The sequence below is a fragment of the Bombina bombina genome, chromosome 4 (assembly GCF_027579735.1).
Source record: "Bombina bombina isolate aBomBom1 chromosome 4, aBomBom1.pri, whole genome shotgun sequence".
Classification (NCBI taxonomy): domain Eukaryota; kingdom Metazoa; phylum Chordata; class Amphibia; order Anura; family Bombinatoridae; genus Bombina; species Bombina bombina.
The window spans coordinates 608094263-608118892 of record NC_069502.1 but is presented as its reverse complement, the minus strand read 5'-3'; the positions used below and the strand labels follow the sequence as shown (position 1 = coordinate 608118892).

General features: G+C 39.3%; 1 protein-coding gene across 2 annotated transcripts in view; it reads left to right on the top strand.

Annotated features, from left to right (window-relative positions):
• Positions 1–24630, top strand: part of PDSS2 (decaprenyl diphosphate synthase subunit 2) — a 632456-nt gene that overhangs the window by 552109 nt on the left and 55717 nt on the right. For both annotated transcript variants that reach the window (XM_053710597.1, XM_053710598.1), the window contains exon 7: positions 16521–16649. In XM_053710597.1, coding sequence (XP_053566572.1) covers positions 16521–16649 — 129 coding nt within the window. The remainder of the gene's footprint in view (positions 1–16520; positions 16650–24630) is intronic.

Sequence of the window (24630 nt, the reverse complement as noted above, 5' to 3'; positions counted from 1 at the left end):
TCTCGTGGTATCCTTTGTTTAAAAGCATACCTAGTTAGTCTCAGGAGCAACAATTACCAAAGGGAGCTAGCTGCTGATTAGTGGTTGTCAGGGCCATCTTTAATATTGATTGGACCCTGGGTAAACATTTTCTTGCCCCCTCCCATGCAATTTCGCTCTCCACCCCAACATCCCAAAAAACTAAAACACACACATAGCCATGTATGCCGTAACTTACCATAGATGCAAAGTTTCCACATTTCCCATAATCTAACAGCATATGCCACACCAATCTCTTTCGTCCTCCTGCTGTTCTTCCTCGTATAAGAACTTCAGCACGGCGAAGGAGGTAAGTAGCGCAGCAATGGCAGCATGTTTAAAGGGACATTATACACTAGATTTCTTTGCATAAATGATAGATGATCCATTTATATAGGCTATACAGCCCCAAAGTTTTAGGAGAATACCGTTGTATACCTACTCCAGCTTGCTCCTGTTTGTGTAAAGAGTCTTTTCATATGTAGAGGAAGGGGAGGGGGGAGTGTTTGCTTTATTTGCTATAGAACCACTTGCAGTGGGTGTTCCAGCTAACCTTTACAACATAGCTAAACTGAGAGCTTCTAATTAAGTTTTTAAACAGTTTTATACTGTAGTTTTATATCAGTATCTGTGCATATTATTCTTTATAGTAATGTCTATAATATGCAGTCAAATGAAAATTGGTGTATACTGCCCCTTTAAATATATATGTATATGTATATATATATATATATATATATATATATATATATATATTTATATTTATTTATGTGTTCATTTCTGTATATACACATTAACACATAAATATATATGCATATAGAGAAATGAGAATATTGTAATTTATTGTAAGTTAACAAACTGAAACTAAATTGGGAACCTGCCAGGGATGGTTTTTATGTATAGCTATGTGTAGATTAATTCACAAAGTTTGGAATCAGGTCCAGAAATAAAATTTTAGGAGTTATGGTTCTTTGGATTTGCTTAGCCTTCATCTATTGTGTAACAATGCTTTCCTGCTCTGACAGACAAGGGGCTAAATATTTATATCTATAAATAATAAAATAAGGCAAAAGATGTTACCATTAAAAAGAATAAGTTAACAAACATACACCTAGACTACGAGTCTTGCGTTAGCCTTAAAAAGCAGCGTTGAGAGGTCCTAACGCTGCTTTTTAACGCCCGCTAGTATTACGAGTCTGGCAGGTACAGGTGTACCGCTCACTTTTATTCCGCGACTCGAGCTTACCGCAAATCCCCTTACGTCAGTTGCGTATCCTATCTTTTCAATGGGACTTGCATAACGCCGGTATTACGAGTCTTGGAGAAAGTGAGCGGTACACCCTCTCCTGTCAAGACTCCTACCGCATTTAAAAGTCTGTAGTTAAGAGTTTTATGGGCTAACGCCGTAACATAAAACTCTTAACTAAAGTGCTAAAAAGTACACTAACACCCATAAACTACCTATTAACCCCTAAACCGAGCCCCCCCCCCCACATCGCAAACACTTAAATAAATGTTTTAACCCCTAATCTGCCGACCGGACATCACCACCACTTTAATAAATATATTAACCCCTAAACTGCCGCACTCCCGCCTCGCAAACGCTATTTAAATTTTATTAACCCCTAATCTGCCGTCCCTAACATTGCCGATACCTACTTACATTTATTAACCCCTAATCTGCCGCCCCCAACATCGCCGCTACTATATTAAATTTATTAACCCCTAAACCTAAGTCTAACCCCCCTAACTTAAATATAATTTAAATAAAACAAAATAAAATTACTACAATTACTATTACTACAATTAAATAAATGATTCCTATTTAAAACTAAATACTTACCTATAAAATAAACCCTAAGATAGTTAAAATATAACTAATAGTTACATTGTAGCTAGCTTAGGGTTTATTTTTATATTACAGGCAACTTTGTATGTATTTTAATTAGGTACAATAGTTATTAAATAGTTATTAACTATTTATTAACTACCTAGCTAAAATAAATACAAACATACCTGTAAAATAAATCCTAACCTAAATTACAATTACACCTAACACTACACTATAATTAAATTAATTTACTAAATTACCTACAATTAACTACAATTAAATAAAATAAACTAAAGTACGAAAAAAAACTGAATTACAGTAAAAAATAAAATAATTACAAGAATTTTAAACTAATTACACCTAATCTAATCCCCCTAATAAAATAAAAAAGCCCCCCAAAATAATAAAAAATCCCTACCATATACTAAATTACAAATAGCCCTTAAAAGGGCTTTTTGCGGGGCATTGCCCCAAAGTAATCAGCTCTTTTACCTGTAAAAAAATACAATATCTCCCAACATTAAAACCCACCACCCACACACCCAACCCTACTCTAAAACCCACCCAATCCCCCCTTAATAAAACCTAACACTAACCCCTTGAAGATCACCCTACCGTGAGACGTCTTCACCCAGCCAGGCACAAGTGGTCCTCCAGAGGGGCAGAAGTCTTCATCCGATCCGGGCAGAAGAAGACCTTCAGACGGGCAGAAGTCTTCATCCAGACGGCATCTTCTATCTTCATCCATCCTGAGCGGAGCGGGTCCATCTTGAAGCCAGCTGACACGGAGCATCCAGACCGACGACTACACGACGAATGACGGTTCCTTTAAATGAAGTCATCCAAGATGGCGTCCCTTGAATTCCGATTGACTGATAGGATTCTATCAGCCAATCGGAATTAAGGTAGGAAAAATCCTATTGGCTGATCCAATCAGCCAATAGGATTGAGCTCGCATTCTATTGGCTGATTGGAACAGCCAATAGAATGCGAGCTCAATCCTATTGGCTGATTGGATCAGCCAATAGGATTGAACTTCAATCCTATTGGCTGATTGCATCAGCCAATAGGATTTTTCCTACCTTAATTCCGATTGACTGATAGAATCCTATCAGCCAATCGGAATTCAAGGGACGCCATATTGGATGACGTCATTTTTACAGGTAAAAGAGCTGATTACTTTGGGGCAATGCCCCGCAAAAAAACCCTTTTAAGGGCTATTTGTAATTTAGTATAGGGTAGGGATTTTTATTATTTTGGGGGGCTTTTTTATTTTATTAGGGGGATTAGATTAGGTGTAATTAGTTTAAAATTCTTGTAATTATTTAATTTTTTTCTGTAATTTAGTGGGGGGGGTTTCGTACTTTAGTTTATTTTATTTAATTGTAGTTAATTGTAGGTAATTTAGTAAATTAATTTAATGATAGTGTAGTGTTAGGTGTAATTGTAACATAGGTTAGGGTTTATTTTACAGGTAAATTTGTACTTATTTTAATTAGGAAGTTATTAAATAGTTAATAACTATTTAATAACGATTGTACCTAGTTAAAATAAATAAAAAGTTGCCTGTAAAATAAAAAATAAACCCTGAGATAGCTACAATGTAACTATTAGTTATATTGTAGCTCGCTTGGGCTTTATTTTATAGATAAGTATTTAGTTTTAAATAGGAATTATTTATTTAATTGTAGTAATTTTATTTAGATGTATTTAAATTATATTTAAGTTAGGTGTGGTTAGGGTTAGACTTAGATTTAGGGGTTAATAACTTTATTATAGTGGCGGCGGCGGCAGATTAGGGGTTAATAAGTGTAGTTAGGTGGCGGCGACATGTTAATAAATAAAAAGTAGGTGTCGGCGATGTTGGGGGCAGCAGATTAGGGGTTCATAGGGATAATGTAGGTGGCGGCGGTGTCCGGAGCGGCAGATTAGGGGTTAATAATATAATGTAGGTGTCGGCGATGTCGGGGGCGGCAGATTAGGGGGTTAATAAGTGTAATATTAGGGGTGTTTAGACTCGGGGTGCATGTTAGGGTGTTAGGTGTTAACATAACTTTTGTTTCCCCATAGGAATTAATGGGGCTGCGTTAGGAGCTGAACGCTGCTTTTTTGCAGGTGTTTAAAAAACCCCGTAATACCAGCGTTGTCTTAAGTGAGCGGTGAGAAAAAACTACTCGTTAGCAACGCACCCCTGTTACCGCAAAACTCGTAATCTCGGTGATAGCTAGGTAGAACATGGCAAAGAAAGTGCACATGGTGCTTTATTACAGAGAGAGTTATATACAGCAAGTCTGGCAAATGGCAATGAAGTTGTTTTGGACAAATAGTATGCCATGTTATTCTCTTGGCAAGGATGATTTCCCAAGAGGATTTCAGCAAGACATTGCAGAGCTAAGCCTAACCTAATGTAACGCAGTAGAGGAAAACAAGCAGAGTGTTCATCAATTTCAAGGAATTCAGCTAGTCACAACAGAGAAAAAGTTCGGTCCCAACTTAAGACCTTGTCCTTGATGTAAAATTGCCTAATATATTAACATTTATTTATACTTATATACAGTATATATACTGCTCTTTAAGGTTGCATAGCGACAGATGGCTCAGTTATGTTCCACCCCACCAGCAGCCAAGGACACCACCAGTAACCTATTAACTACTACCTTAGCCCACCTCTCTAATCCTATATAATAAAAGGCCAAGTGTGTTTGTCCGAAGCTGTCATGCGCAGTAGAGACAGCACAAGGACAAACACACCTGGCCTTTCAGTCCCTAGCTGATCTGCGTCAGAAGTGGGCGTGGGCTGTGGGCGTAGCCAACGTGAAGGGGCGTGGTCGGGTGTGCATTGCTGTGAAGGGGGCATGGCCGCACGATAGAGAGGGGAGAGAGATAGAGAGGGGGGAGAGAGAGGGGAAGGGAGAGAGAGAGGAAGGGAGAGAGGAGGGGAGAGAGAGAGCTCAAAAGAGAGGGGGGAGAGAGAACAGAAGAGGGTGAATAGAGAGAGCAGAAGAGGGGGGATAGAGAGAGGGAGAGAGAGACAGCAAAAGAGAGAGGGGGAGAAAGACAGCAAAAGAGAGGGGGGAGAGAGACAGCAAAAGAGGGGGGAGAGAGACAGCAAAAGATAGAGGGGGAGAGAGACAGCAAAAGATAGAGGGGGAGAGAGACAGCAAAAGAGAGAGGGGGAGAGAGACAGCAAAAGAGAGAGAGGGAGAGAGACAGCAAAAGAGAGAGGGGGGAGAGAGACAGCAAAAGTGAGAGGGGGAGAGAGACAGCGAAAGAGAGAGGGGGAGAGAGACAGTAAAAGAGAGAGGGGGAGAGAGACAGCAAAAGAGAGAGGGGGAGAGAGACAGCAAAAGAGAGAGGGGGGAGAGAGACAGCGAAAGAGAGAGGGGGGAGAGAGACAGCGAAAGAGAGAGGGGGAGAGAGACAGTAAAAGAGAGAGGGGGAGAGAGACAGCAAAAGAGAGAGGGGGAGAGAGACAGCAAAAGAGAGGGGGGGAGAGAGACAGCAAAAGAGAGAGGGGAAGAGAGACAGCAAAAGAGAGGGGGGAGAGAGAACTCAAAAGAGAGGGGGGGGGGAGAGAGAAAGCTCAAAAGAGAGGGGGAGAGAGAGAAAAAGAGAGGGGGAGGGAGAGAGCGCAAGGGGTGGGACCGCTGTACTGCAAAAAATGGCCCGTGTGAATGGGATTTAGGACTAGTGTATAGATAATGCATTTAATCAGCCGGTAGTTCACCTTATTTCAGTTGGAGCAACACTGCACAAAATAAATCAAAAACTATAAGATAGAAAAAGTATGTTTGAGCATAGAAAAGTATCTATGGTGCCTTACACAGAGGTAAGAATAATGGGGAAATGAGGAGAAAATTCATGAACAAGTAATGTGTTATTATTATTGTGTGTACATTTTGTGTAAGAGATATGTGTTTGAATATATATATTCAAACACACACACACACACATACATTGCGTTATATTTAAATACTGAGAAGAACCAACTGCAATTTTAAATGTGTGTTAATATTTCATTTAATTGTCCTACAGCACAATTTAAATTATAGATAAACAGGAAATATTTCATTATCCACTTAGACCCAGATATTACTGTATGTTATCAGTATCACCCTGGGTCACTCAATCTCTAAATAAAATTGAGCTAGTAATTTGTTTTTGTTTTTTAAATTTTGTTCAATTATTAAACAAGCCAATATTCAAAGTGTCTGAACTAAAATTTACTAAACAAAATAGATAATTAAGTAAGTTACCTTAAAAAGATAAATAAAAATACAACTGGGGGATATGAAAACCCTAAAACTTTTGCAAATGTCTTAACCCCTTAATTAATAGATCTTTTTTATATTTATACCATTTAACATCTATGTATCTCCAATTTTGTAATTTGTGATTTATGTAGAGTATATATACTAGTATGGTTCAACTCTGTTGTAAATTAGTTTTGCTTAAAAAAGTTTTACTAAAGAAATGGATAGCATATTTTTTTTTTATAATAATGATTTGCTCTAAATCGTTTTCTACATCTACAGTCTACATGTCGTGTGACTACAGTGACTGAAACTGCATCTGCTATTTAAGTAAATATATATATATAAATCAGTTATATGCAGCAGCAGAACTAATGTTATCAGAAAATAATGTTTTTGATCACATCGTTTAAAACATTTGTGATTTAAATAACTTGTGCCATAACCATTTGCCCCCCATGAAGCAGTGCTGTGCCAGCCCAGTGCCACTCACAAGTTCTCACTTGATATATATTAATCAGTGTTATATGCATCAGCACCAGAACTAAACAATGTGATCAGAAAACATTGTGCTGTTCTGAACAGCACAATGTTTTCTGATCACATCTTTTAAAACATTTGTGATATTTAAATAATTTGCCCCTGAAGCTGTGCCAGGTCCAGTGTCACTCACACAAGTTCACTTGTCCTCTACGATCCACTCCGTCTCTGTCCTCAAGTCACAAGACAACACTACGACCACACTGAGTCTGTCTGTAGACTGTCACGATGTGTCACGTGCTCAGCCGCGCGGTGCTACCGCTCCGCATGCCTGTTCAGTCAGACTGAATGACAGTTCACGTCAGTCTTCTCACTCAGGTCTGGTCTGGCCGTGGCCGGGGCCGGGGCCGGGGGTGGGCGTGACAGCGTCACTCACTAACAACTAGCTGAGCTCAAGTAGTCAATTTAGAGGTGAAACTCTCTCAGTGATGTCACGCTGCACCACTCACCACTGCACCTAGCATTAAAAAAATTTGACTCACATGGCACAATACAATTAAACAAGCACCGGCTCTGGGCCCCACAACAAAGACTGGGCCGGGGCAGCTGCCCCTTTTGCCCCACTTTAGAGATGGCCCTGGTGGTTGTACATATATGGCTCTTGTCACTGGCTACCATGATTTGCTTTCTTCCAGTAGTGTGTTGCTGCTCCTTCAACAAAGCATACCCAAAGAATGAAGCAAATTTGATAGACATAAAGTGGAAAGTTGTTTAAAATTGTATGCTCTGAATAAAGAAAGAAAAAATGTGTGTTTCGTGTCCCTTAAACTTTAAATAGTTTTGCCAATGTGACAATCATCAACAATTATGATAAGCAACACACCACTCAGCATAATAATATACCATCCTCTGTACCCCTCCTGACAAACGTGAAATGCTTGTGCAATACTGCCCCTGCACATTCGCGGCCAATCGGCCGCTAGCAGGGGGGTGTCCATCATCCCGATCATATCTGATCAGGATGATTGCAGTTCGCCTCAGAGGTGGCGGACGGGTTAAGGAGCAGCTGTCTTATTGTAGAGAGCAGCTGGGATTGCCTATTCATTACTGCAAACTATATAAGGAAGGGGAATTCCTAATCTGACATCTACGGTTTGTTCAGTCACTCATACTGGGTTACTAAGCTATTACAGGACTCAGCTTCTTTACTCTCCTGTAACCAACATCTGAAGACAAATACCACAGAAAAGTAATCTCTAAAAGCAATACACAGTATTTAAGTTTAAGTAGGATCTGCAGTTGTGGTCCATAAATTCTAACCTCCTTAAAAAATCTGCTCTAACAGCAACTCTTCCTTCCAGAGGTGACATAATTAATTAGCCCAAAAAAAAAAGAATGGATCCAGCAGACTTGCCAAATGTGGTCTAAAATCTATCCCAGCATGTCGACCAGTTGACACAGGTATTGAGAGAGCTCCAGCTACAAAATGAGAGCTTAAAAGCTACAATTAAGGATAACACTCCTGAACCTCAGGTATCATTACCTGAAAATTTATCCGGTGACAGATATGCTTTCAGGCAGTTTAAGAATGCATGTAACCTACTGTTCATGATGCGCCCAAAGACTTATCACACAGAAAGAATTAAAGTTATGACAGTGATATCCTTCCTACGAGGAGAGGCCAGGACTTGGGCTGATCTTCTATTTGAAAATGATGATCCAGTTCTGGGGACACTCTCAGGGTTTTTCACGCAGATGAGCCAACTATATGAAGATACCCAAAGGCAGCTTTCTGCAGAAACTAAAATGCAGGAGGAAGAAGGCCAGTGGAGGAATATGTGACAGAGTTCAAGCTCTACATCGCTGACTCTGAGTGGAGTGAGGTTGCCTTGCACAATCAATATAGGCTTGGCTTGTCAGAACCTCTCAAAGACGAACTAGCATGGATCAAACTCCCACGATCCTTGGAGGGAGTGATGAAGCTGTCTGTACAGATAGACCGTCATCTCAGGGAGAGGCGTGCTGAACGACATCCTGAGTACGCATTCAAGACACAATCTCCACCGACTTCTGCCACACCTCCCAAGGACTCACCAGCCCCTATGGAGCTGGGTGTCATGAAAGGGCCCTTACAGCCAGAAGAAAGGTTGTGTAGGAAACAAAAAAACTTATGCATGTACTGTGCATCATCCGTTCACTCTGTGAAGTTGCACCTCTTAAGCAACTGCTTCGCTAGTAAGGTTACCATTCCAGCTTACTGTACTGTCTCTCGTTCTCTGTAGTGGGATTGCCAGAACCTCCATACTGAAGCGATAGTCGACTCAGGAGCATACTCCAGTATCCTAGATGCTGCATTGATAAAGAAAAATAAAATTCCCCTTGTGTTAAAACCTAAACCTGTTTCTGTCAGAGTTATTGATGGTTCACTTGTCAATTCGGGGCCTGTCACGCACCAAACTATACCTATAAAAGTCTGACAGTGGACATGTTGAATATATCGCATTTGATGTCTTACCCTCACCATTGTTTCCTGTCATTCTAAGGTTATCGTGGTTGCAACTCCATCAACCCACCATTCATTGGGAGACTCTACAACTAGATTACAACTCGACTTACTGTCGTACAACATGTTTCCAACGTCATCTGGTATTCCAGGTCACAAAGGTTCCTCTGCCAGAATAGTACCTAGATTATGCAGATGTCTTCAGCAAAAAAGAAGCCGAGGCATTACCACCGCATCGACCATATGATTGCCCAATAGAACTGTTACCAGGCTCCTCTATCCCTGTAGGACATTTATTTCCATTGTCTCAACCAGAACTTCAGTTTCTGAAAACCTATTTAGACGAAAACCTCAAAAAAGGTTTCATCAGACCGTCAACTTCATCCGCTGGAGCGGGCATCTTCTTCGTGAAGAACAAAGATAACTCACTCAGACCAATTATCGATTGTCGCGAACTCAACAAGAGGACGATAAAAAACAGGTATCCGTTACCACTTATACTTGAGTTAGTGGAACGACTCAGCACCGCAAAGATATTTACGAAACTTGATCTTCTAGGCGCCTGCAATTTGGTGAGGATTTGAGAAGGGGACGAGTGGCTCACAGCCTTTAGAACCTGTTACGGCTTATATGAATATAGGGTGATGCCATTCGGGCTCTGCAATGCCCCAGCCACGTTTCAATACCTAATAAATGACATCTTCCGGTATTTATTGGATGTGTGTCTGGTAGTGTATTTGGACGACATTCTCATATATTCTGATAACATTGAAGACCACAGGAAGCATGTCAGATGGGTTCTTGGACACCTGAGAACTCACCAGTTATACGCAAAACCTGAGAAATGCTTATTCCATGCTACAGAGATTTCTTTCCTTGGGTATCATATATCACCTTCAGGAGTTCAAATGGAAGACATCAAGGTCGAGGCTATAAAAAACTGGCCTACTCCAACATGCAGAAAGGATGTGCAGCGCTTTTTGGGATTTGCTAACTTTTATCGCAAGTTTATAAAAGGTTTCTCTGGCATAGCAAAGCCTCTCAGCTCTCTTACAGGAACACATTCTACGTTCAACTGGATGTCTGCTGCAGAAAATGCATTCAACTATCTTAAGGAATCATTCATATCAGCTCCCATACTACGTTTCCTCGACCCAGACCTACAGTACATACTTGAGGTGGATGCCTCGGAATATGCCCTAGGGGCTATACTCTCCCAACGGAAGGCTACTAACGAGCCTTTGCATCCCGTAGCTTTCTACTCCAGGTTGATGACACCACCAGAGTTGAATTATCCCATCGGAGAGAAGGAGCTTCTTGTAATCAAATCCTCATTTGAGCACTGGCGACACCTACTAGAAGGCACCAAAACTCCCATTCTAATGTATACTGACCCCAGAAATTTGGAATATCTGCAATAAAGCAAGACTCTATCGGCCTGACAACTCCGTTGGAGCCTTTATTTCACAAGGTTTAAGTTTCCTATCACTTACAGGCCTGGCTCGAAAAACAGGAAGGTTGATGTCCTTTCTAGAAACGACGTCGACCTCCCAAACAGACGGTTCCTCAATCCATTTTATCTCCTCACCATTTCATTGGAGCACTCCAATCTTCTCATCAAATATTACGTGCAACGCAACAGGATGATACATCCTACCCAAAAGAAAATTTACTTCTCAATCCAGATGAGTTGTACTACTCTGGAAATAAACTTTTTATACCCCCATCTTTAAGGGAGGTCATAATACAAGAAAACCATGACTCACCTTTAGTAGGCCATCCAGGAACCCATAAAACAATAGACTTGGTACGCAGAAACTATTGGTGGCCAAAGATTAATCAGACTATTAAGGACTACGTGTCAACTTGTCCAATATGTGTGACATCAAAACCTGAAAGAGCCCAACCATATGGATTGCTGAAACCTCTACCAATTCCGGAAAGACCATGGCACACACTGGGCATGGACTTCATTGTGGAACTTCCCAAGTCCAAAGGATGTAACAGCATCTTAGTTGTAGTCGATCTCCATACTAAAATGGCCCATTTTGTTCCATATACAAAAGTAACTACCTCTGCAGAAACAGCTGAACTTTTAATTTTGCATATAGTGCGATTGCATGGCCTCCCATCCGTGATTATAACTGACAGAGGCCCTCAGTTTACCTCTCGCTTTTGGAAACAGCTCTGCAAGGTGCTACAGATGGATCATCGTTACAGCACGGCCTTCCACCCCTAAACGAATGGCCAAACGGAGAGAGTGAACCAATGCCTAGAACACTACATCAGATGTTATTGCTCCTATCAACAGGATAGATGGGTTGACTATATTCCGATGGCGTAATACGCTTACAACAATTCCGTCAACTCCTCCACCAAAACATCTCCTTTCTTCGCCAACTATTTATTTTATTTATTTATAAAAATATTTTACCAGGAAGGATACATTGAGATTTCTCTCATTTTCAAGTATGTCCTGGGATCACAAAACATTGCAATTGATACAATAAAGTACAATAAAATACAAAAACAATAATAATACACAATATATGCAAAAATTAACATAGAACAGGTAGGAAATATATAATCAACCATGACAGGTGCATTCTGTTTTGAGATATATACAGAGGGATCTCTTAAAGGATATTAGGCTTGGGGAAGGTTTGAAAGTGTGCGGGAGGTCATTCCATAACTGTGGCGCTCTGTAGGAAAAGGAGGATTGAGCTGCTTTCTTTTTGTATTGAGGCAAGCTAAATAATGTGCTGGTACTGGATCGGAGGTTATAGGAGGTGGGAATAGCAGGGCAGAGCATTCTGCTCAGGTAGGGTGGGAGCTTCCAAGAAAGGCTCTTAAACACAAGGCAGGAAAGATGGTGGGTGCCTCTGGATTCCAGCGACAGCCAGTTTAGTTCTTTTAGCATGTCACAATGTTGGGTCCTGTAATTACATTGTAGCACAAAGCGGCAAAGAGTTATACAACGTATTAAGTTTATTAAGGTGAGTTTGCGGTGCAGGTGCGTATACTATGTCCCCATAGTCCATGATAGGCATCAGCATTTGCTGTACAATCTTTTCTTTTACTGTAGGGCTGAGGCAAGATTTGTTTCTTTACAGTGCACCTGTAAAGTTTAGATGCAAGTTTTTCTATGTGGAGGCCAAAATATAGATTAGGGTCTAACAACATACCCAAGTATTTGAAAGAGTGGACTGCGGTCAGCGTGCAATTGGATTTTGTTTTGATGCGTAGATGGGAATTTTGTAATTTGTGTAATTTAGGTCTTGTTACAAAGATCATTGTGACTGTTTTGTCAGTGTTTACGAAGAGTTTGTTTTTTGAGATCCACTTTTCTACCTCTGTGAACTGGTCTTGGAGCACTGTTTCAAGCTGCTGCAGATCGGAATTGTTTGCATAGATTACCGTGTTATCTGCATACATGTGTACAGTTGAGGATTTGCAGACATTAGGCAGATCATTTATAAATAATGTAAATAGTAGGGGGCCGAGAATGGAACCTTGGGGAACACCACACGTGACTGGGAGAGGGAGGGAGTCACTGTTAGAAATGGAGACATATTGTGATCGATCCGATACATATGATCGAAACCAGGTTAACGGACGATCAGCAATACCAGAGTTTTTTAGTTTGAGCAGTAGTATGTCATGGTCTATTGTGTCAAAGGCCTTTGCAAAATCAAGGAAAATAGCTCCAGTTAGTTCTCCTTGTTCTATGCCAGTTTGGATGTTGTTGCAAACTTTTAGGAGGGCAGTTGTAGTGGAGTGATTCAGGCGAAAAACTGATTGATCAGGGGTCAGATAGTTAGAAAGTTGGTAATACTCGCATAATTGCGTATGGACGCATTTTTCTAAAATTTTTGACAATACTGGGAGCAATGATATAGGGCGATAGTTAGAAACCAAGGTTAACTCCCCACTTTTATGAATAGGCACTACTCTTGCAGTTTTCCAGAGTTTGGGTATGTATCCAGACATCAAGGATTCATTAATTAGGGTTGTGACAGGCTTAGCAATTGCCAGCGCATTGAGCTTCAACAGCATTGCTGGGATTTGATCAGGTCCAGACTGGTTTTTCATTTTTAGATTATTAAGGTGTTTCTTAACGACATTAATGGGTACAGGTCTAAAATTGAACTTCTCTATATTGGGTCTTTGCTGTTTTAGTGGGGCCTGATCCACATTTCTAGTTTCAAGATGCGTGCCATTAATTAGTTTGTCAATCAGGGTGGTGGAGCATCCGACAAAATAATTGTTAAAGGCATTTGCTACTTCTAAGGGGAGTTGCAGGGTTTGGTAATCCACATTGACAGTGGAGGTTTGGGATTGAATTGGTGGATTTTGTAAGTTATTTATGAGTTTCCAAAACTTTCTAGGGTTAGATATGTTATTGTTCAGATTTTCACAGAAATATTGGGCCTTGGCCAATTTTGTTTGTTTAGTGCATATATTTCGCCATTGTCTATATACACAGTGATAGTTCATAGAGCCAGTTTGTTTGAACTTTGACCACAATGAATCCCGAAACTGGTACATTTGAATGAGGTCAGCTGTGATCCAATTTAAGTGTGCTCCTTTTACTCTTACCTTACGCAGCGGGGCATGTAAATTCCAAACTAGTAGGAGTTCAGACTGAAAGAATTCAACTGCAGAGTCTAGATCTGGGATCAGGTTTAATATGTGCCAGGGGAGGTTCTTGATGTCATTTAAAAATGATTGAATCTTCCAAAGGCTACCTGAAGCAGAGGGCTGTGTCAGCTGATGTAAGTTGCTCTGTGAATTTTCTTTAGACTGTGGCAACTATGTTTTAAAATTCAGCTGAGGGAGAGAGATATATTAGTGTCAGATTGGCCTGCAAAAAAGTTAAGGGAGGGGGTATCTATGAACATTTGAGCTAGGGGTCAGACAGGCAAGAAACACAGGGAAAGTTCACTAAATTACAGAGATAAGGGAGGTATCCATTGAGGGGAATAAAATCATTAAACAGCAAGATATATGGTCCATCAATGTGCATTTAAAAATAAAGAAGAAAAATAATAGCCAATACCTATTACAACACACACATTAGTAGTAACAGGGTAGAATATAATGAGATAACTATCTTCCAAAGGCTACCTGTAGCAGAGGGCTGTGTCAGCTGATGTAAGTTGCTCTGTGAATTTTCTTTAGACTGTGGCAACTATGTTTTAAAATTCAGCTGTAGCAGAGGGCTGTGTCAGCTGATGTAAGTTGCTCTGTGAATTTTCTTTAGACTGTGGCAACTATGTTTTAAAATTCAACTATGGCTACCATCCTATGTTTCAGATGTTCCTAGCATCAAATACCACATCACCCCATGTAAACGAATTGACTAACGCTCTTAAAGAGATACATGAATATGTTCAAGAAAACATAAAACTCGCCCAACACAGACATAAGACGTATTATGATACCAGGAGAAGGAAACCACCCTCCTACCACATAGGAGATAAGGTTTGGCTCTCAACCAAGCATTTGAAGCTAAAAACCCAGTGTAAAAAAATTTCAAAACTGTTTTTGGGTCCTTACCGCATCACCAAAGTAGTTAACGAGAATGTTGTCATGCTGGCCTTACCTCCCAATCTCCGTATCCATCCAACTTTTCATGTGTCCCTCCTGAAGCCGTACACGCCTACCCAGGCTCTCACTGTGGTCAAACCCCTCGTCTCAGTTGAGAATAATATTGATGTCTATGAAATCAGCCGCATCTTGGATTTGAGAGTTTTCAGGGGATGGCTTCAGTACCCTGTGAGGTGGAGAGGTTATTCTTCCGATGACGATTCTTGGGAGCCTTCAGATAACCTACACGCTGCCCGTCTGGTAGCGCATTTCCACCATGCCAATCCGGACAGGCCCGGGCCGTCTGCTGCGGTGCAGCCCCGTTGAGGGGGGGACATGTCAGGTATCTGACTTACTGGTGTGTATACCTTTAAAGTTCAACCTTTATATCCCCACGTAACCCAGCACCACCTGCTAATTAATTTTGTTAGCTTGTAGCATAGCTACGTATCTGTTCATGCTATTGAATCTTCCAGGAGGAAGACTGCAACCTTTGCCTCTAAATCTCGGATTCAAGTGCTTTTGTAACAACCTGCTGTACTACAATTCTAATGTCTGACAGCTGAATTATTCCGGGACTTTAAATAATAACTTTGTAAAACAACGCAGCCTCTCTGACTGCGTCAGCTGTTCTAAGCGTTCACTGCTCTTACCAGACTGCCTGCTAGTGAACGATCCGGATCGCAGTCTTACCAACTTAAGCACGGATTAAAGCTCTATCAAGCCTTACATCAACAGTAACGCCGCAAGTGTATAGAAGCATTATCGTGTCGTCCGAGGAAGTTATATTCTAACAAGATCGGAGCTGGCCAGTTCCGCCCCTCAGCAGAGCATCATCAAGACTGACAGTTTTACTCCATCAGCTGTTCCAGCCTCTAGCACTCCCACGGGAGTGACATCAGCTAACGCTGTACTAAAAAAGTCTTCGCACTCAGCCTGTAAAGAGCAGCTGGGATTGCCTATTCATTACTGCAAACTATATAAGAAAAGGGGAATTCCTAATCTGACAACTACGGTTTGTTCAGTCACTCATACTGGGTTACTAAGCTATTACAGGACTCAGCTTCTTTACTCTCCTGTAACCAACATCTGAAGACAAATACCACAGAAAAGTAATCTCTAAAAGCAATACACAGTATTTAAGTTTAAGTAGGATCTGCAGTTGTGGTCCATAAATTCTAACCTCCTTAAAAAATCTGCTCTAACAGCAACTCTTCCTTCTAGAGGGGACACTTATGGCCGCTGCTTCTTAACTTATGTTCCCGGTGAGCCACAAGGCTTGCGCGGTATGAGCAGCATACGCTGCTTAATAAATTGTCCGCCTTAGTATGGAATGTTTTTAATATGGTTCTTTTGACACTACGGTTGAGCATTAGTATTCAAAACTCATTTTGAATTTGGAAAAAAATGGTGTTGTAGAAAATATTCTTTGAACATTCTCACCAATTTTTTTTAATGCCTGTGAATTTTTTTTTTTATAATAGTATGAACAATTGTTCACCATAAACAAATAATAATACATGCTCTGCTGTCTATCTAAGTGAGTAATACAGCAGTAAATTACTCTGTTGCATAAAAAATTAGGTTTATTGTGCTTTACCTATACACAAGGAGAGAGCAAAAGGACTGTTTGGTGTGTATATTTATTGTATTAATATACATCACTATGTTTATCTTATGCCATTGTTAGAATAAGAAAAGTGTTTAATAAAAAGTAATAAAATAGCACTGTGTTATTATTCACCTTTTGACATGGTTTTTACTTTTTAAAGCTACTGTGCAATACAGAAATAATGATACATTATTAGATCTGTTGCCTTATATTTATTTGATCTTACCTTTTCAGCTTAATGCAGATATTCAACCTTTTATAAATGGAAAACACAGTGAGTCTTCCATTAGTCTGAACTCAGCCCCAGTTGTTCTTCATCAGGATTTTATTGGAAGAGAAGCTTGGATGGAAGAGATCAAACAGGTGAACCAATTTATTAAATATGTATATATACGTGTCTTTTTTCCTCTCCTTTGAAAAATATTTTCCCTAATGAATCCAGTTTTAATCTGTCTGTGGTAACAGTACATACAAACATCTAAAATAATAATCTGCTTTCAAAATAAGTTGGACTTGCAAATGTACTGCATGTATTGACTTATGTGTGTGACCCACACAGGAGAGTTATAGTAATTACAATCTCCATCATAGAAAAAATCAAGAAAATACCACCTTTATTTATACATAGCTAAAACCAGTATGGCATGCTGTTTAGAGGTTAACCTTTCATCTCTTACCTGTTTATCTTGCTACTTTGTCTTTGAGGGAGGGCACCTCTCATTTCTTGTTGAGTAGTATCTCACCATAAACACATTGTAATACCATAAAGAAACATAGTATATATTGATATCAAATCACAAACCTCTAAATACACCTGACTAGTACTGGCTATTGTTTTCTCCATAAATGTTGTTTCTCCATAAGTGTCATTGTTGTATGTCAGCTGTTTCATCCACAAGTTGTAGTCCACATTTGGGGTTGTATTGTTCTCTGTTTCATCTGATGTAAAGATCCAGTTTGCTTGATAGAAGTTACAGTAATGGGACGTGTTATGTAATTTGTTGGCCATAATCTTTGGAGTATAGCATTTTATTATGTTTGATGGATGTTGCATGCTTATTTATTTTCTGTCTCTGCTAACCGTACGTATGTCAAAGAGGAGGTATAACAGAGTAATTCCATGAAATGTGTAACAGTGATCCTCCCTTGTCACAGCCTGTCTATCAGAGGCTGATGCATGCAGATATATGCCTATGAGTCTTTTGGGGTCAGACCCACCAGAGGAGTATTTTAGTCTTTATTGTTTATTATTTGGGTGGAAATGGAAGGCTTCTTCCATTTCCTTTGAAAATGTTTTGACAAACCTTTGCATCCATAAAGCAACCGGTTCTCTTTACAACTGGTACACATAAGTGGTTAGTTCTTCAGCATCATGTTGAGACATTCTTAGGGGGTGTGGGCCAGAAGTAATCTTATGAGTGTAGAGTGCCTTGTGTGGGGAGTTCTGAATAAAGTGTTGTAGTTGGGAATATTTCTTTCAGTTTAAAAAGGAGCTGTTGCCAGCAAATGTCAATTGCTCTTCAGTTTATCTCCCACCAACAGCCAGACAATGGGGGCAGTGTACCCATAATTGTCTCTAGGGGGGAAGTAAAGACAAAAAATACGTAGTTTTAGTATATCTAGCACATCCTCTGCCCCTTTTCCACTTTCTGTTGGGGTGCCACTTGGCCCTGTTCTTGGCCCCATTCTCCTTTTAAACTACACATCATTCTCTGGTTCCTTTATAAAGTCCCACAGGTTTCAGTACCATTTGTATGCTGATGGCACCCATGTCTATTTCTTTTCAACAGACCTATCCCACTCCTTTGTAACTCGCTCCACAAGTACGTTTGGGATATGTTTAGACTGTAAGTTAGGAGGGGAATATTGCACACCTTGTAAAAAACTTTATCCCAATGTTTTATAGAAATGAGCTATGGTGAGAATAGGTGGCGCAAACGATTGCTAATTCCCTGTGTGTGAAAAAAATGGTATTGCTCAGTGTTGTCAGAACTGTTATTCTGTTATTTATATTAAATTGTCCTTTGTTTAGCGAGTATCGCTGTGAATACTATATAGCACAATTGTTGATATCCTGCATGTGATATGTTGGGGTTAATTGTTATATTGTCGCTATACCTTAATTACTAAAATTTGTGAATACTCCGCTAATGTTACTTGGTATTAATACTCCTTAAATATAAATAAAAGCCAATATGCTGGATATAGGACATTATGCAAGTATATATATATATATATATATATATTTTATGATCTAATAAAACTGTATTAACTATATCCAGCATATTGGCTTTTATTTATATTTAAGGAGTATTAATACCAAGTAACATTAGCGGAGTATTCACAAATTTTAGTAATTAAGGTATAGCGACAATATAACAATTAACCCCAACATATCACATGCAGGATATCAACAATTGTGCTATATAGTATTCACAGCGATACTCGCTAAACAAAGGACAATTTAATATAAATAACAGAATAACAGTTCTGACAACACTGAGCAATACCATTTTTTTCACACACAGGGAATTAGCAATCGTTTGCGCCACCTATTCTCACCATAGCTCATAACTCGCTCCACAAGACTCTCCCCTAGTTTAGTTTCAAGCTTTCCCGGAGGCCTCTACTATTCAGGGATGTATACAATCTATGCTAATCTTTCTCGCCATAGTTCCTCTCCTTTTGTCAGTACCTTTTATCCCCTTAGTATGAAAGCTTACAAGCCGAGATGTTCTGTAGATCACCTTCTTGAAAGGTGATCTACAACATTTGGCAACTCTTGGCAGGGCCCTCTTCTTATTTATCCAGTGCATATTCTGCCTCTTAAATGCTACCTTTTATATATTATGCCTATTTTTATAGCACAAAAAAATATGTTGGTGCAAATTAACTAAGGAAAAGACATACGGCTAGATTACGAGTTTTGCGTTATACTGAAAAAGCAGCGTTATCAGGTTATAACGCTGCTTTTTCACTACCGCTGGTATTACGAGTCTTGCAGATTTAGGGACACCGCACACTTTTTTGGCCTTACCACAAATCAACTTACGCAATTTGCGCATAGTCTATTTTCAATGGGACTTCCATAGCGCCGGTATTATGAGCTTGTCCTGGGAGGCCAAAAAGTGAGCGGTACACCCTATCCCGTCAAGATTCGTACCGCATTTTAAAGTCAGTAGTTATGAGTTTTACACTACAAAGCTGTAGCATAAAACTCATAACTAAAGTGCTAAAAAGTACACTAACACCCATAAACTACCTATTAACCCCTAAACCGAGGCCTTCCCACAATAGCAAACACTAAAATTAAATTATTAACCCCTAATCTGCCGCTCCGGACATCGCCGCCACTATTATAAACATATTAACCCCTAAACCGCCACACTCCCGCCTCGCAAACACTATTTAAATATTATTAACCCCAAATCTGCTGTCCCTAACATCGCCGCCACCTGCCTACATTTATTAAACCCTAATCTGCCGCCCCCAACGTCGCCGCCACTATATTAAATTTATTAACCCCTAAATCTAAGTCTAACCCTAACACCCCTAACTTAAATATAACTAAAATAAATCTAAATAAAACTTACTATCATTACCTAGTAATGTTGCAATCAGCCAATAGAATGCAAGCTCAATCCTATTGGCTGATTGGATCAGCCAATAGGATTGAAGTTCAATTCTATTGGCTGATTGCATCAGCCAATAGGATTTTTTCAACCTTAATTCCGATTAGCTGATAGAATTCTATCAGCCAATCGGAATCTAAGGGACACCATCTTGGATGACGTCATTTAAAGGTACCTTCATTCAGCAAGAAGACGTCGATTGAAGAGGATGCTCCGCGCCGGATGTCTTGAAGATGGAGCCGCTCTGCGTCGGAAGGATAAAGATAGAAGATCCCGTCTGGAGGACCACCTCTGCCTGTCTGGAGGACCACTTCTGCCGGCTTTGTTGAGGACATCTTGCCGCTTGGATGAAGACTTCTCCCGGTAAGTGGATCTTCGGGGGTTAGTGTTAGGATTTTTTAAAGGTGTATTGGGTGGGTTTTATTTTTAGGTTAGGGCTTTGGGCAGCAATAGAGCTGAATGCCCTTTTAAGGGCAATGCCCATCCAAATGCCCTTTTCAGGGCAATGGGGAGCTTAGTTTTTTTTAGTTAGGGTTTTATTTGGGGGGTTGGTTGTGTGGGTGGTGGGTTTTACTGTTGGGGGTTTTTTTGTAATTTTTTTTACAGGTAACAGAGCTGATTTCTTTGGGGCAATTCCCTGCAAAAGGCTCTTTTAAGGGCTATTTTAGTTTAGGCTAAGGTTTTTTTTTTGGGGGGGAGGGGCTTTTTTATTTTGATATGGCTATTAGATTAGGTGTAATTAGTTTAAAGATCTTGTAATTTGTTTTTTATTTTCTGTAATTTAGTGTTTTTGTTTGTTTTTTGTAATTTAGCTAATTGTTTTGAATTTAGTTAATTGTATTTAATTTAGGGAATTTATTTAATTGTAGGGTTAGGTTAGGTGTTAGTGTAACTTAGGTTAGGTTTTATTTTACAGGTAAATTTGTATTTATTTTAGCTAGGTAGTTAGTAAATAGTTAATAACTATTTAGTAACTATTCTACCTAGTTAAAATAAATACTTTACAAGCTTGCCTGTAAAATAAAAATAAACCCTAACCTAGCTACAATGTAACTATTAGTTATATTGTAGCTAGCTTAGGGTTTATTTTACAGGTAAATATTTAGTTTTAAATAGGAATAATTTAGGTAATAATTGTAGGTTTTATTTAGATTTATTTTAATTATATTTAAGTTACGGGGTGTTAGGGTTAGGGTTAGACTTAGGTTTAGGGGTTAATAAATATAATATAGTGGCAGCGACGTTGGGGGCAGCAGATTATGGGTTAATAAATGTAGGTAGGTGGCGGCGATGTTAGGGGTTGATGTTAGTGTTTGCGATGCGGGAGTACAGTTTTTTAGGGGTTAATATATTTATTATAGTGGCGGCGACGCTGGGGGCGGCAGATTAGGGTTTAATAACATTATGTAGGTGTTGGCGATGTTGTGGGCAGCAGATTAGGGGTTAATAAATATAATGTAGGTATCGACGATGTTGGGGGCAGCAGATTAGGGGTTAATAAGTATACTTTAGGTGGCGGTGATGTCCGGAGAGGCAGATTAGGGGTTAATAAGTATAATGTAGGTGTCGGGGGTGGCATATTAGGGGTTAATAAGTGTAAGATTAGGGGTGTTTAGACTCGGGGTTCATGTTAGGGTGTTAGGTGTAAACATAACTTTAGTTTCCCCATAGGAATCAATGAGGCTGCGTTACTGAGCTAAACGCTGCTTTTTTGCAGGTGTTAGACTTTTTCTCAGCCAGCTCTCCCAATTGAGCACGTACAGCCAGTTCACCGCTGACTTAAGCAGCGCTGGTATTGGAGTGCGGTATGGAGCACAATTTTGCTCTATGCTCACTTCTTGCCTTTTAACGCCAGGTTTGTAAAAACCTGTAATACCAGCGCTGTAGGAAAGTGAGCGGTGAGAATAAAGTGCAAGTTAGTACCGCGCCCCTCTTACCGCAAAACTCGTAATCTAGCCGATAGTTTTTAAGGGTATTCTTTTTGAGGCCCCTAGCCAGAAGGGTGCCTGTCCCTGTTAAAGTATACTTTCTCTGATTACAAATTACCTTTGATAATGTGATAATTATTGAATGCAGTTCTTGAAGAGAGCTCATAGTATCTTTATTATATGGCTATCTTTTACATAGATTTTCAATTGCATGAAGTCTATTGTTCTATTTTTTAAGTCACCACCTGGGAGCAGCCTCTTTTAGCCCAATTTTCAAAGAGGAGAAGTTTCCTTAAGCATATCAGTCTCATCCCAACTAAAAACAATGGTCCAGCCCCAAAATACCTGATGGTGACCTGCCAAAATACAAGCTACTGAGCTGTTATTTGTTCCTGGTTAAGTATTCTCTATCTTTGAGTCTTCAGGTAGTTGCTGGTGCTTTTGAAGCTGGCGATAGATGATTATAATTTTACTTTAATCACCTTCTAATGGTCCATACCATGTCCCAAGGATTCAAGTTTAGAAGATATTGATTGAAATGTTGTGGTGTTCTTAAAATGGCATGGAACCCAAATCTTTTTGTTCATGATACAAATAGAACATACAATGCTAAACAACTTTCCAGTCAGTTCTATTATTACATTTGTTTCATTGTCTTGGAATTCTTTGTTGAAGGAGAATCATTACACTACTGGGAGCTAACTGAACATATCAGGTGAGCAAATGACAAAAAACATACGTGCAACTACCAATTAGCAGCTAGCAGTAGCACATTGCTGATCCTGAGCCTACCTGGATATGCTTTTCAGCAAAAGATACCAAGAGGACAAAGCAAAATAGACAATAGAAGTGCATTGAAACATTGTTTAAAATTGCATGTTCTTTCTGAATCCTTAAAGTTTATTTTTGACTTCACTGTCCCTTTAAACAGTTTTAGACAGAAAGCATATGCTTATCTATACGGTATCTGTAAATCTACAAGGTGGGTTGTTTAGAGTTCTTTCCTCCTGTGGCACAGGATAAATTTAAAGAGCTTTTCCTTCAAATTAAAGTTTATTCTGCTTCCTTGCTGGGGAGAGAATCTTTTCTTTATCCTTTAAAGATATGAAGTTTGACATGTACAGTATATCTGTGTAGGTGGCTCTCATTCCATGGGTTTGGGTCAGAGGGTTGTATTAGCTACAACAAGGTTTTTTTTTGGCTAAGCACACCACAAAAGGACTGTTTAATCTTAACACACATATTGTGGGAGTGCTACCAAAGTGACCAAAACAATTACAAAACAACAAAAAAGTATTGGTGCACATCCAACCACTTAAAGGGACAGTATACACTCATTTTCATATAATTGCATGTAATAGACACTACTATAAAGAATAAGATGCACAGATACTGATATAAAAATCCAGTATAAAACTGTTTAAAAACTTACTTAGAAGCTGTCAGTTTGGCTCTGTTGAAAAGGTAGCTGGAAAGCCCACTGCAAGTGGCAAATAAGACACTCCCCCCCTCCCCCTTCTTTTGCATATGAAAAGACCCTTTGCACAAACAGGAGCAAGCTGGAGAAGGTAGCTGACGGTATTCACATAAAACTTTGGGGCTTGGTTAGGAGTCTGAAAATCAGAGCAATGTTGTTTAAAAATAAGCAAAACTATACATTTATTAAAAAAAAAACTTTATGGGCTATATAAATAGATCATCTACAAAACATTTATGCAAAGAAAAAATGAGTGTATAATGTCCCTTTAAGTCCACATATTTATAGCATATTTATATATAATTCTGTCTGCTAAATATAATTACATAGTTCAAATAAACATCTCACAATAATATTGACTTATATTTATGCATTGCCTGTTAAATATGCTTTTAAATTTAAATGAAAACTTCTGTCTGCTAAATATACTTACATAGTTCAAATAAGATTGGGATAAACATCTCACAATAATATTGACTTATATTTATGCTGCAAAAAATTGCCTGTTTAAATTTAAATTAAAATAGGAATCTTAGTCACACAATATGATCATATTCTGCTAAGCCAGTCACCACTTACAAGGTGTCCCACAATAGACTGGTCCTAACACTAATCAGTTTCCACACTGCAGCAAATCATGTCTACACAGAGTGAAACTCTCTAGCTTTATATGTATACCACAGTTAATTTGTCTGGAACACACCTGGACTGGGTGGTGTGCATTAACCAAAAAGGGGGGGGGGGGATTTGGTCAACTCCCTATTTAAAAGATACAACAAGGCTTTTTTTGGCTAAGCACACCACAAAAGGACTGTTTAATCTTAACACACATATTGTGGGAGTGCTACCAAAGTGACCAAAACAATTACAAAAGAAGTATATATAAATATGCTATAAATATGTGGACTTAAGTGGTTGGTTGTATTAGCTTCTCTAGATGTTCCCATTTGCTTCATTCTCCTGGTCTCCTCTGTTGGAGTAACTCTAGATAAGCTCATAGGAGCTCAGGAGTGTGCATGTATCTTTAGTATTCTGTGGCTGCAGTGTTTTGTTTGAGTGAAATAAATATAACTTAAAGGGACAGTCAACACCATATTGTTTGTTGTCTCAAAAGATGATAATCCCTTTATTAACTATTCCCCAGTTTTTCATAATCAACACTGTTATATTAATATACTTTTTACCTCTGTGATTACCTTGTATCTAAGCATCTTCTGACAGCCCCCTGATCACATGAAATTTTATTATCTATTGACATTTTAGCCAATTAGTGCAGTGTCTGCCACAATCCATGGGCGTGATCACAA